This window comes from Atractosteus spatula, chromosome 3 (assembly GCF_055471065.1).
Source record: "Atractosteus spatula isolate fAtrSpa1 chromosome 3, fAtrSpa1.hap1, whole genome shotgun sequence".
NCBI classification, from domain to species: domain Eukaryota; kingdom Metazoa; phylum Chordata; class Actinopteri; order Semionotiformes; family Lepisosteidae; genus Atractosteus; species Atractosteus spatula.
In genome coordinates this window covers 57379041-57393039 of record NC_142708.1, presented here as the reverse complement: position 1 = coordinate 57393039, position 13999 = coordinate 57379041, and the positions used below count along the sequence as shown (strand labels likewise).

At 34.2% G+C, this 13999-nt stretch overlaps 1 protein-coding gene across 1 annotated transcript in view; it reads left to right on the top strand.

Annotated features, from left to right (window-relative positions):
* Nucleotides 1-4538, top strand: part of ccbe1 (collagen and calcium binding EGF domains 1) — a 57296-nt gene extending 52758 nt beyond the window's left edge. Inside the window, exons 9-11 of the mRNA XM_088910547.1 lie at nt 2342-2377; nt 3146-3181; nt 4071-4538. Of these exons, the coding sequence (XP_088766673.1) occupies nt 2342-2377; nt 3146-3181; nt 4071-4313 (315 nt within the window). The 3' untranslated portion in view covers nt 4314-4538. The remainder of the gene's footprint in view (nt 1-2341; nt 2378-3145; nt 3182-4070) is intronic.
* Nucleotides 4539-13999: the final 9461 nt, after the last annotated feature.

Below are 13999 nucleotides of genomic sequence, written 5' to 3'. Positions count from 1 at the left end.
CTGAGCAATAGCCAAAAAGCCCCAGAGGAACTCTGGCAGAGGATGTGGAGCTGTTTCATCTAACCTAAACGAACAGACAAGTCCTGTTTCAATGACGCATGCTATAAATGTGCTCTTAAAATGTTTTAATGGAAATTGAAAAAAAATGCAAAGAGCGCTCTGTATTGTTTCTGCCTTTTACAGCCAAAAAGTGTCTCAGAAAGTTCAACAGTGCAAAGCAGAAACAAAAAGTTGGTGACTAAAACACACTCTGAGTTTGAGTTGCAGAAGTATTTTCAGTGCTTGGTGTACTTGAAGGATAGGATGCCTTTTTCAATCTCTTGCATTCCTTGCAGTTTGATCAACTATTAACACTTTAGTCTTTTCCTACTTGTTCAGAGTCCAGAGGAGTCCTAAAAGGGAAATATCCTGTATTGGATGGTCTCCAGATAAATGAGGCCTTTATAAATGAATGCTTTCTTATAGATGGAGCTATCAGACATGTAGAAAAGCTACAGACTTCCTTAGTTTGCACTTTGCTGTGTAAAAAGTGTAAATCAAAGAGTTTCTTATTCAAAACAATGACAACCTCCAGTTAGAGTTTTTCAACCACCAGTATGAACTATCAGATGATTAAAACTCATCTTCCAAATATTTAAATGGGAAAATTGTGCCAATCACTGTTCCTGGCAAGGCTCTTTATACAACTAGACCTCCTTGCTTAGATATCTATTTACACTGTGTAAATTTCACTTAATTTACATTAAATCTAGGATACAAGCCTGAAAATTGAGTTTTTTCACTTTGGTTCTTCCAGACATATGAGGGCTGCCTTCTAGGGTTAAATAAGTAAACCCTTTTATAGACTAATTAGATCAGAAGCAATGAAAAGTTGCAATATTTTGTGTTAAGGAATGGTAAACAAACGAATGCAAACAAGGTAAACAAACATGAAGAAGAAAACATTCATGTATGTCTGGAAATCACATACCTGGGAATGCTCTTAAGATGTGATGAAAATGTAACAATGTAATTTGCTTTTTACCCCTGTCAAACATCACAGTACACCCTACTCATAAAGTACATGCAGCCAAATCCATTATTATATTATTAAATGACTGGTAACAATATGGAATACTGATTTTGACTGAATATCAACAGTAAAACCTGAATATCTCAGTCAGTATGGAAATATTATTTTGCAAGCCATTCTATTAGCAAATTATATTTATTACTCAGTAATGACTAACAATCTCAGTTCCACATTAAATTCTTGCTAAATAGCCTGTTATTTTGAAGTGCTATCAACAATGTACAGTATTCAAAGGAGCCAATACAACCTTTGTGAAATATAAATTATAGTGAATTTCTGCATGCATTACTAATATGTTTTCCAGGAAATGCATATGATAATTTGAAAATCAAATGGCAAGGAAAGCTGTGATTAAAGTTAGTTACTATTGACTGAGAGGGACCAACAAATAATACCAGCAAATAACTTGAGGCAATTTCTTATATGTGTTGCCCAATACCTTTAAATGAACATATGATAGCTGAATGATGCAATAGTACTCTGTGAATCATAATCCGTAACACAGTGTTTATATGCCTTGAATATGGATAGCAGGAAATCCTGACAATTGTTTTTATTTAGAGGACAGGGTTAATTATTTTTTTTTCACTTCAGCAGCAAATTAGGTGAATAAAGCAAACTAGAGTTTCAAATGAAACATCAAAGCCCTGTGCTCTACCAGAACTTTAGTGAGCTAAATGCTAAGATGGCATGGCTGCAAGTCTTTAAACATCTAATGTATATGACACATGAAAGAGACCCTCCAGTTCAAGCTGAGGAGAAATAAAAACGATGATATACGTATTTGATTAATGGTTTCACCAAAGAAAATATGAAATCCAGAATATAAACATAGTGTTCCTGTAAGAAAATTTTTCTTGCTCATAAACTCTTTTCTGACAGTGGTTTTGAAATCGAGAGATTTTTCCTTATCATTGTATTTTTTTTTGTTTCTTTTCCCCTTCAGACCGCCATTAAAATGACATTTCCCTTTAGTTTTCTAAAGAGAGGGTTGCTGTATCAACAACTTTCAACTTACATGTTAAATTATGCATTTCAGCATCTAAAGTGCGAGGCCTTCTGTTCTCATTTAAGATTAAATATAAATCAAAACTTTCTTTCTGCATTGTCTCTGGATAAGACTCTCCAGAGTTGTACGGTGCCAAACTGATGTCACCTTACGGTAATCGAACCTCACCCCAAAAAAATCTGCGATAAATCCTCCTGAACTTTGAATGTTTTGGTATAATATAATTGCTTTATGTTTTTGATCTTACTGGACTTTTTCAGGGTCCACCAGGAGCTCCTGGAAGAGATGGCGCAAAGGTATGTTTCAGCTTTCTGGCTTGACTGGTTCTGAACTAGCATGGAAACGTATGTCTGCTCTATCAATTTTTGGATATGTGACAGCTATTTAAAACCATTTTGAAGTGTCTTTAATGAAAATATAATGTCATAATTCACAATAAATTCAATTCAATTTTATTTAACCAACCCCCTAAAATATTAAAATTCAAACTAATGTCAAATTAAACTCTGGATGCACAACCACAGATTAAGATAATAAATCTACTGTACATCTTAAAGAAATAAAATTACATAATAGTTCACAAAGCAGAATCTGAAAAAAAACAGGATCCAGTGTCACCAGGGAAAGACAAACGTTCCTAATGACATATCTGTAACCTTTCTTGTTCTTAATTATTTACATGTCTTGTGCAGGTTGATTATCCTACAGTCAATGAAATAAAAATGATGAAGCTATTATAAATATTTTTACATATGCCCAATTATCTTAACCAAAACATTTGTGAACCCTCAATTGCAGTATTTATATGAAATAGCGGGTTTATGGAAAAGCTGAAATATCTATTGTGAATAATTCTGAAACATTCTTATAAAAGCAAACCTACAAAACAGTTAAATATACTTAGATTATTATTTACATATGGTGCAGTTTAAGACTATTTCAGGAATGTAAACAGCAGAAATGTATTTTATTTTGTACCAGTCGCAGGTCTGGCATCATGTATCATTTATTATATGCTTTCCTAGAAATAACTATAGTCAGATACTTTTGGATTTTGTTTATAGGGAGAGAGAGGTGCTCAGGGACCAGCAGGACCCCCTGTAAGTAATTCTTAAAAAACTGTTACCTGTCTTGTCCCCATCATTTTCACCTCTCTTCACGTAACTGCCTCTTTCTAATTTGTGTTCACTTCTTTTAACATTTCTGTTGACATTTTACATAATGTGAGATGGGAAATAAATATGCTAATATTAAATGTTTACATAGACATAGAAAAAGATTGATACAATATGGCACTAATATTGAATTGCCTGCACTTCCTGATTTTTACACAAACTGTGAAAATAGTTCAGAGTTCGAATCATATTAGTACAGGCCATGTTTCCAACTACTTGATGTACAGATACAATATATTGTTTCTTTGTTTTTGTATATTTTAAGAGTTGCTTATGCGATACCTTGTGTGAATCTTCTCAGTACCCTGAATGTTTATGTGGAAATGATTTTCAATTACAGTACAGCCATTTTTTCTATAGTCTGTAATGTCCAGAAATGCAAAGAATTACTGTGGATGTGTAATGATTTGCATGTAATGTCAGTAACCTTTGAAGCACACCTGCTGTGATAAATGTGAATTATCCACACTTGGAAATGATATTGACCAAAACGGACGTTCCACATTTTTTGTATTAGTTATCCAGAGTGTTTTGTATTTTCATGCTAAACATTTCAAGATTGCATGTAAACACTGTGAAAGGGGAGAATTGTGCACGGTGAGTGTTCTGGGTCAAATATGTTGAACACCAGGTTAATTTAAGTAGTTTTGCTTCATGCTGTCAAATATTACAAACAATATCATGTTCAGAAGAGAAACTTTCCAAATGGCAGGGGAAAAATGATGCTGCACTGAAACACTGGAACATTTGGCCTTGGGAATAAAAAATCACCACAATCAACATTGCATACAATGGTTTTTTTTTCACATTAAAGGGCCCACCAGGATCCTTTGATTTCTTGCTGTTGATGATGGCAGACATCAGAAATGACATTGCAGAACTCCAAAGCAAAGTGTTTGGTCACAGAACCCATTCTTCTGGAGAAGAGTTCCCAATGCCTTCTGACAGCTGGAAAGAAACCCAGGAAACAGTGGATCTGGGTTCAGGAGAGGATTTTCGGCAAAGAGGGACATCGAAAAATGTCCGGAAAAGAAAGCCCACTAGAGCTTTACACTAGTAGTAAATTAAAAATAAAAGACTTTAAATATCCATCTGTAGAAGTGCAGGGAAAAAATATTCTGGTGTAAATATAAAAATAATCTTACATTTTATAGAATAGCTTACAACAATAATTTGGTTTCTTTCTTGAAATCTTTATTTTTGTAATATATGTATATAAATATATTCCAGATGTTATTTTTCTGAAGCTATTTTTGGGCACATGATTAAATTGTTTTTGGAAGAACTGTGTTTTGTGTTTAATTTTTAAGCATTACTTGTAAAATAAGTGCCCTTGTTAATATCTATATCTTCAAGAGAAAAGTTTTTTTACAAAATTTTCAAATGTATGTTATATGATGTGTACATTTTATTATTTTAAATATGACCCCAGACAATTCAATTAATAAAGTCCACATTTGTAACTCCAGTTAGCACTGCAAGCATGTACAGATGACTCGATAAGACACTTCATATTAAAGTAAATTTGTCGTGAGGCAAAAAAATAGGCTTTCATTAAGTATAATCTGACTTTTTTTTAAAAAGAAACATAAACACAGAAATCTCCATGACTATATCTGTATTTCATGGTTTTAGTGTAGATGCATGATATTCAATCAAAGCTAAAGACCAGTGGGAATTATCTGAGAAAATTCACAGAGAGAAAGATTGAAGCACAACTGATGGATGTGAAGTCAAACTGAATTCTTATTACATATCAGGTAAATTGTAAGACAATGTGGTGCTAACATCTGTTTTCATTAGCTCTTTTTCTCTTATTTCATAGTCACAGATGTTGCCATCAAAGTTGATCATCTGTGAAGCAATGGGAGAAAATACCATTGCATCTGAGTAAAGAAAAAGAGGACGCTGACCAATTTCCAAGACCACTTACACAGATTGTGACCACAGCATGTCATTCTTTTCAACCGCTAAATGACGTATTATTATGGTGATTTATGAGTGGTTTTGGATCAAAGCTGAATTTAGAGAACTGGATGTTAACTCAACTAGATGATTGAAGGCAATACATAGTTTTAATTTTTGTTAGGGCTCCTAGAATGAGTCAAGAAAATGCCTCTGTTTTGTCATTTATAAAACTTGCAGACACTCCAATTACATTCATCCAAGTAATAGTAATAGTAATTCAAGTGAGTTCACTACTAAGCACATTTATCACTAGATAATTATAAAAGTTGCCAGATGTAGGCTAGTTTTGACCATTCCACAAACCCATACATTCATAGATATCTCATATTGTTTTAGAAATGAAAGTGGCAAAAGGAAAAAAAAACATTCTCTGTCAGAGAGAATACACATGGTACAAACTATCTGCTGTTTTGAGAAAATCTTGTACACAGAGAACTTTTTCTGCGAAATTCCTTCCACAGAAATGAGTCTTCGGTCTCAGTTGTTGATATGCACGAAAGGAAAACCAGGTGTGTGTGATAAGGCAAACAATTTGCAAGGATTAAAGACAAAGTATTCAACATATGTAATGCTATTGTATGCAAGTAAACTTAAGATATATTAGATAATATACATGTAACAAGACAAAGTTATTGTAACTTATCCATAATGTTTTTTTATATGTTAATATGTTGTTTCCAAAGAAAAAAGGAAACTTCTGTATGATTTTGAACCTAGTTGTTTATAGTTTATTATACAGTAGGTAGTAACTTTAACAATACCAAATTATGGTGAAAAAAAATTAAAATGACCTTGTCAAAACACTAATCCACTGTGATTATCAATAAACATACACCTAAGATATACTATATAATATACCATTATAATAAAATACTATATAATATACTGTAGGATATTTAAAGTTATGTATACTGTATATACAGTAGGTGTTTTTTATAGATTTAACAGAAAGTCACATAGGAATCAGGTGAGTTTACCAGCAAGGAGAAATGAATGAGGTATTGTGGGCTTGATTCTTTGTTCTACTGATGTTAGATGAGAGGACATGTTTCTTGAAAGAAAGACGATCTTGAATCCATGAAAATACATTCAGAAAATTAGGTAGTTGACCTCTAGATAAAGTTGACCCATTTTCTGACATTTTCCAGATAAAAACTATGAATATTCAGAGGGATAATTTTAAAAAAAGTGTAAAAAGTACTGGGCTCCAAATAAGCCTCCAAATATTCCTGCATTATTAATGTACGATAAACATACCAGAAGGAGACACTATTAGAATGGTGGAGACTGGCCCGCAAAGGTCAACTAGAAAGCTATAAAGGTCCTTGGAAGAATTAATGACAGAAGGTGGAATCCACTACCCGTGACCTCTACATGTTTTTTGGGCTTGGCTGAAAATGTTTTGATGTTTTAGTGCTGCTTACATTTGTTTTTGAGGCCTGATAAATTTAGTTTTATGTCTGTAAAAGAGTTACCTAAGAAAGTGTTTACTTACAAAACAAGCCTATATGCTGTACCTGTAGTTTCCCTGCAAGATTGCAGTGTGTATTTTCCTGAAATACAGATGTAAACGTATATTTTGTTATCCTGGTGAGGCAACAAAGAAGAAAAGTGATGGGTTTTGGAGACAACTCCACATCTGTTAATTCACAGTGTACTCATTTGCCCACACCAAGTACATTGTATCTTTTGCAGTTTATATTAAAGAAATGAAGGTATGGTTTAGGTATGGAATTTTAATATTTTTATCTGTTTTATTAGTCATACAAAACACAGACTTTTTAATGTTCACTATGGCCTTGCAAATAGAACAAACATAATTTAATTTTATCATCCACGGAATATAAATCAAGACAAGGAACATAAAACTGAGGATTTGACTTCCATAATAGCCAGAGGTACAATTGCATAATCTGTCTAGCATATGTGAGCAGCCAATGTTGATTCTGAGTTTGCAGAGAAATGGAAAGTTTTCAATGTTAAATGCTTTAACTGAGACTCTCTTTCATTCCCTTCCCAAATTGTTCAACTACGACACAAGATTATCCCAATGACTATGGCAGAATCATCCCATAGAAGAGGTCTTAGTAAAAACTACTGCTAACATTAATAATACATTAACAGAATTCCAAACTCCTTTGAAGTGGGATTCTCTGTTTTATTTTTTGCAGATGCTTGGTAAATTCACAGGTATCTGTATTAGAACATGAATTTCTGTTATTCCTGATAATTTCCGGTCTGTATGCTAAAACTATGTATGTCTGCAAGGAAAATATTATTTGAAATAAAGAACTATGAATGGTAAAATAAAAATATTTAATTCACAATCCAAAAGATAATAGATTTTAGTTAGAAATTGTGGCATCATCAAGAATCAAAATTGTAGATACTGTAGTTATTGTAGTTACTGTGACATTTTTCGTATTAGAAAGGCACATGGTGGTGCCTTATGAACCAAAGCCAGGGCATGGAAGGGCAATCATCTCGGCAGTAACTCCACCTTCATTCTGCAACAGCACATTCTGGAGAATCTGTAGATGAAGTGGGATAAGGGGACTCTTATGTGAGAATTTAAAAGAATGGGAGATACAGTATTTATAAAAAGGACTGGACACCTTTTGACCATGATGCCTTAGTTTGTATCCCACTTCTTTCCAAACACTGCTCTCAGATCCCTAATTTATAGTTCATCCATGAAGCACAATGCCTCCCAACATGATCATAGGATGGCTGGAATTTTCTACACCAGTTCTGAAGAAAGGATTCCACTTTCTTGTACAACAAAAACACTTCCTGTAGAACATAATTTTCCTGGCAAGCTGTTTCAAGGGGCTACCATGGCAACCTCTGCTTTGATCTGGCAGCAGTGGATTGTGAGGGGCAGTGACTGCTTGTACTGGATCATTCATCTTGTTTTTAAATACCACATGGAAATGAAATATTAAACTTTGTGAAAGCATATTTTAGCTTTACAACGAAGAGTTTTCAATGTCTAGAAAAATATATTCAAATACTGCTGAAAACATAATGAAAAACTTAGATATGTCAATGTCTGGCTCAGGAACCAGTATATAGGCATACATGTTTTCAATGTTTTGTCTGATGTACTGTACTTCAAAACATTTTCAAGTCATATTTCTCTTTATTATATATGGTGCTTATTTCAGATTTCAGGTTCATAATAACAGGTGGACTACAGCAGTTCAGACTTGATCATGTTATTTTGTTATATGTGTTATCTGTGAAGTGAAGTCAAGTACAGTGTATCATCAGTGTTTAGTGATTCTCAGCACTTCCATGTTCTTACAGCAATACTGTTAAAATATTTTGTTTTCTTTCTTGTTGTATTATACTGCATAAACATTGAACAATAAAAATACAGTATTTGTGATGTGTCGTTTTTGTATCATACTGTGCAAAAGAGCTTAATATGTTACTCTGTAGTTCCTCTCTTTCTCTATCTGTTTATGACAATAGTGCTGATGTACAGTATCTTTGCATGTCTACTACGCTGGCTATAAAACATTTGCATTACGAGACACCACTAGATGGCCACAAAGCTTCAGCTGTATCTAAAAAAGACCCTGTAATGCAAAACAAACACAAGGTGGCAGAAAAGGCTCACTGTAATACCCTGTGAGCTCAGAATGAAACTGAAAACCTGAGCACCTTAAATTGGCCATTGAAATTACTCCTCCATTTATTGTAATAGTCGTAACATAAATGCTCTTTCTTCAAAATGGAATCAAACATTATACTAAATAAATGCACATACTGTATAAACAATCAGTTATGACCTCATTTTAAAAAAAGAATAACCATTACTGTTGGTTAGTTAAGTATTTATATGGACTGGATTTGACCCTCTTTTCAACTGACAGATGTAGTTCTGAAGTAAATTAAGATTACTTTTTATTAATAAGTTAAATGTTTGAGGAAAAAGCATGTTTCCCAGTGAGCACATTGATATTTTTAAACCAGACATAACAACATGAATTTGCGCTGCTGTTAGTTAACTGTGCGTGGGATTCACTAAATAGAAAGACATAAATGAGCAAACATCGTCATCTTGATTAATAATTAATAATTATTTCCCTATTTTTATCCATAACAATATTTGTATCTGTTTATACAGATGGAGAAATGTTACTGGATACATCTGAGTGAAGTACCTTAATCAAGGGTGCAGCATCAGTGTGCCAAGGAATATGAAAGCATAACCTTCTTTCAGTTAGGTTGAAAGAGTTGAGAGAGTTGTAAGAAAGAGCAAATACATACTGTATGAAATGTATTGTATGCAAATAAACAAGTAGAATGCATGTAAAAAAAAAATTAAAAAGCTTGGCAATCTTTAATATTGTAGTAACAAAATCCAGAGTATTTTTGCTCAAAAGATACTGTGGACTGGAGATCACACCTTCAACTACAGCATGTTGACTTAGGCCTGCAGTCTCGGAAGTGGCACTGAACTGAGTCACAAGGACCACCAGCAATGTGTTAGATGAGGTCATAGGACCACTGCCCCATCCACATAAAAATGCCTCAGGTGTATACACAGTTTCTGGAATCTCCCTTTCATGTTTTCCTATTTCCACATTTTCCACTAAGATAAGTAAGTAATCCACTAAGATAAACACTTTATTGGCCATATTCAATTTCTCGCATTAGGAATTTGTCTTTTCAGATACCCCAACTTGCTCTCCCTGAGACACACAGACAGGGAGAGAAGCTTGGGGTCAGAGCACAGAGTCAGCCATTCATACGGCGCCCCTGGAGCAGTTGGGGTTAAGGGCCTTGCTCAGGGGTCCAATGGAGTAGGATTCCTCTGCCGGCCGCGGGATACAAACCCGCAACCTTCCAGCCACAGGCGCAGATCCATAGCCCCATAGCCACAGAGCCACCGCACAGCACAGCACAACACAGCCTATACAGGTTTGTTCAAATGTTGTCACTATATGTGAGGGTTATTTTTCCATGAATATAAGCAGATGACAAGCAGATATGTCTATGTCTAAAGCAGACCTTAAGGATTAATAAAATTTATTTTTTCTTAGAAAATTTGAGATAAGCTGTAAATTGTTAGGATAATAAATCAAGTAAGTAGGGAAACCTTCAACCTGCAGCTTTTGGTTGCTCTTTTGCAGTATTTGTAATATATTGTAAGTGTTCGGAAAACACTCTCCATTTTTATCCTACTGGTATTGCAAGCTGAACTGATTCTGTTCTATCTTGGAATGTGGGAAGTGTGATATACAGTATATGGTCTTGGAGAAGACTATTGTTATAGACCATTGGAGAAGGTTCATTACACCTGCTTCCTGAGAGTGTAATTTCAAAATAAGACTATTAACTAGCTACAGTAATTCTAAATTTGTGTTAAAGGGGGAGCTATAATATATATATATATCCTGCTTTTCAAACATCTTATACATTTTGTTTTATTCTTTTCATTTAGGATTTTTCCTTCTTTATGTAGGAACACAATCCTGATATCCTGTGTTGCAATTTATGTCACTTTTTGCCAGCAAACATTTAATCCTGATTGATCTGTATATCTGTAAAAAAAGTAGTAGTGTGTGATCAATGTAATTTACGTATTGCTACTAGACTATTGGTTTCTGCTCACTCAAAATAAACTATATTAATTACAGACAAACTTTTTATAATAATAAGAAGCACTAGTGGAGGTTCCAAACAAACTGTTCATGCTTATACTCAGTACATTCAGTATATGCATCATAGATTGTGTCTAAGACTTTTGCATAGCTGTATATGCTGTATATTTTCTTTAGCAATGTACTTTTGTGTCTGCAAGCTCTGAAATATATTGTTTACTATATGTTCTGGCGAATACAAATGATCACAAAATGGGATCTGAATTTAGGTATTCCACATTTGTAGAATAATAAAAAGTTTTTTCTGAATTGAGACTATAAAATTCGTACATTATTTTTTGCAAAGATATTTCTAACTACTGTAGCAAGATTTTAAAAAATTGAGAAAAATTCTTTGGAATAAATTAGACTAAATAAAGTTATTCCCTAGCAAAGATCTAACAAAACAGAGGACTCATTACAGGAAGCTTGTCATGTGCAGTTGGTGTGTCATGTGTAGTAAACAGTATAGTTCCATGTTAGTTCAACACCAAAAAATGTGTGTGGCAATGGCTGTCTCTAATACTGTGTGCTGCCACCCATCAAGCAGAGATATTGGCTTCAATCCAGTGGAATGTTGATTAGAGTACTATATAAGCATTAGTATGTAAGTATGGCTGGCTATGTTCTGAAACAATATTAATGCAAACCTTCTAATACAGAGAATCTGCCTTGTAAAGTGTTTCCATCTTTCCATCACCTCCTAATTTATTTTCATGTTCTTTCATATTAGCTCAAAACTCCAGTCCATCTTTAAATACAGTAGCAGAATCCATTCTGAAATAGTCCAGTGCTACACTGCAGAACATAGCAATTACAGTAAGATCGTGAATGAAAACAATATGTAAATGTCATCACTGATTAAAAAAATAGTTCTGCAATCTTTTAACAGCTATTAATTATTTTTCACCCATGGGGCTATTTATTAAAAAATAAAATACTAGAACTTTAAAGGCTTTTGCACATTTGTTTAAAGAGATTTTTTTAGACTTGATTGTTGATCACTTGATCCTATTGTTCATGTAATTCTTGTAGTTTATATTTTCTCTGTAAAATGTCTGTAGTAAAATATCTCACTATGGGTAGCTGTGTGTCTGTCAATTGTGGCACTTCATTCACTCATTCACTCATTAGACAGTTATTTTTGTATATTGATACTGATTTTTTTCCGTATCACTTGTTTTTTGAAGAAAATGTCAATGTAGGAGGTATCACCTAGTTCCTATTCCCGATTACCCTACAATTATAGCATATTTTTGCAGATTTTAAGGGGTTTCTATTGTGAATGTGTATGGAGTTCTTGGCTTAAGCTTTGTGATTATGGTAGACAACGCTTGCTGTGCTCAGCTTCCTTCATCAAGAAATCCTGTTAGTCTATTATTAGGGCTAAATGAAGCAGGGGAAGAGCTTCAGCCCTTAAAAACACTAATAAATGAGAATTAGTTCTTAATTGTGGCAACAGAAAGGGTGCTTATTGACCTTATAATTTCTAAGCCATGCTTTCAAATCTGAAGTCATTAAAAAGCTAATGCAACATAAAGGAATTATATGAGAATGTTTCTCTATGTTTTATTCACTTTCCCAATTAAATTTGGTACCATCTTCTTGTAAATCAAATATATTGCACAGGAAAACATACATATTTGTCTGTACATTATGTGTATGTCTTTATAAAGAGATTAATAAAAACATTAATTGTAATAAAAAGGAAAGTATTATATAGGTATTTTACAGTAACTAATAAAACTGTCTCATTTAGATTTAAATATTTAATTTCTCTAGGAAAAACAATTTACTCAATTTACTCATACATCTGCGGCTTAAAGAAGTTAATAACAGAGGTTTTAATATACTGTATCCTTATTCATTCCTCTGAGATATGTCTTTCATTAGCATTTTTTAAATATTACCAAACAACATAATGCAAAACAATAAGTCTCAGAACAGCTCAGCAAACAGAAAGCAAACCTTTTCAAGAACATTCTATATTTTATATCAGTATATAAATATCTATATTTATCTCCTACCTAAAAAGGCACATAATACGACCCATTACAGTGAAATGCAAACTTAACCTGATTCCAAATGAGTTGGAGATATTAACAGTAATCATACAGAAATACAACTATTTTTCATGACCTCAGAGGGCTAGAATTTATAACTTTATAGGGAAGAGAGCTGTAAAGGAAGGGGAGCTTCAAGGAGCTTGTGTCTCCATTGTCTCAGACATCCTGTACAAGAGAGAGGCTTTTCAGAAAATCATTGCCCAGGAAGTCCCCTCTTCAACTACAATACCTGAAAGCACCTTAGCTGATGAGCAAGTGAAAACACAATGCAAGATACAGTAGCTTTAATGCACAGAAATTAGTTAAAAATTAAAATACATTTCATACCAATCCCAATTAGAAACATACAGTATACTGGCATTTTCACGAAATAGTTCAGGAGTAGGAAAAGGCATAGTTTTGATGTACTGAATAAAGGCAGGTGCCTCTCATGATTTTTAATTTCCCATTCAATGGGACAAAAGATGTTCCAATTAGTTAGATAGCCTTAAAAAGTTTCATCTCAGGGTTGCGTCACAGATGTCGGAAGGGCAAGCCGTGGAATGGCCAGGAGAGCAAAAAAGACCCTATGCGTAGCAGCAAAATGGGGGTTAGTCCAGGCTCAGGAGGTCAGACGATGTCGGATAGAAACCTATGCCCTCAGGCCTCGGAGGAGACGACCTGGTGCTAGGCAGGTCTCAAGATCCCTCAATGCTGAGCGAGGAGGAAAGGGTGACCTGGAAATATATAGCCCCCGACAGAGACACACCAGAAGGACAAGCAAAGCACAAAGAAACTGAGAAAAGGACAGAGTAGGAGCGCCCTCTAGCTGTAGAGGGTGTGACAGGTTGAGTGTGCACATTGGGTAGTGTGCACATTAGGTAGTTCTCACACTTCCAGTAGGAAAAATACAGATTAGTAAGAATATACAGCATGGTGAAGTGAAGGTTACAATAATTACTTTTCTAAGACCTCAGGCAAAATCCTGCAAGCTCTCTCATGTCAGTGCACCCAGTACCAGTTTGAGTTGGCACTGCAAGAAGGATGAGTTATTACATGTCATAAACCACAAAAAA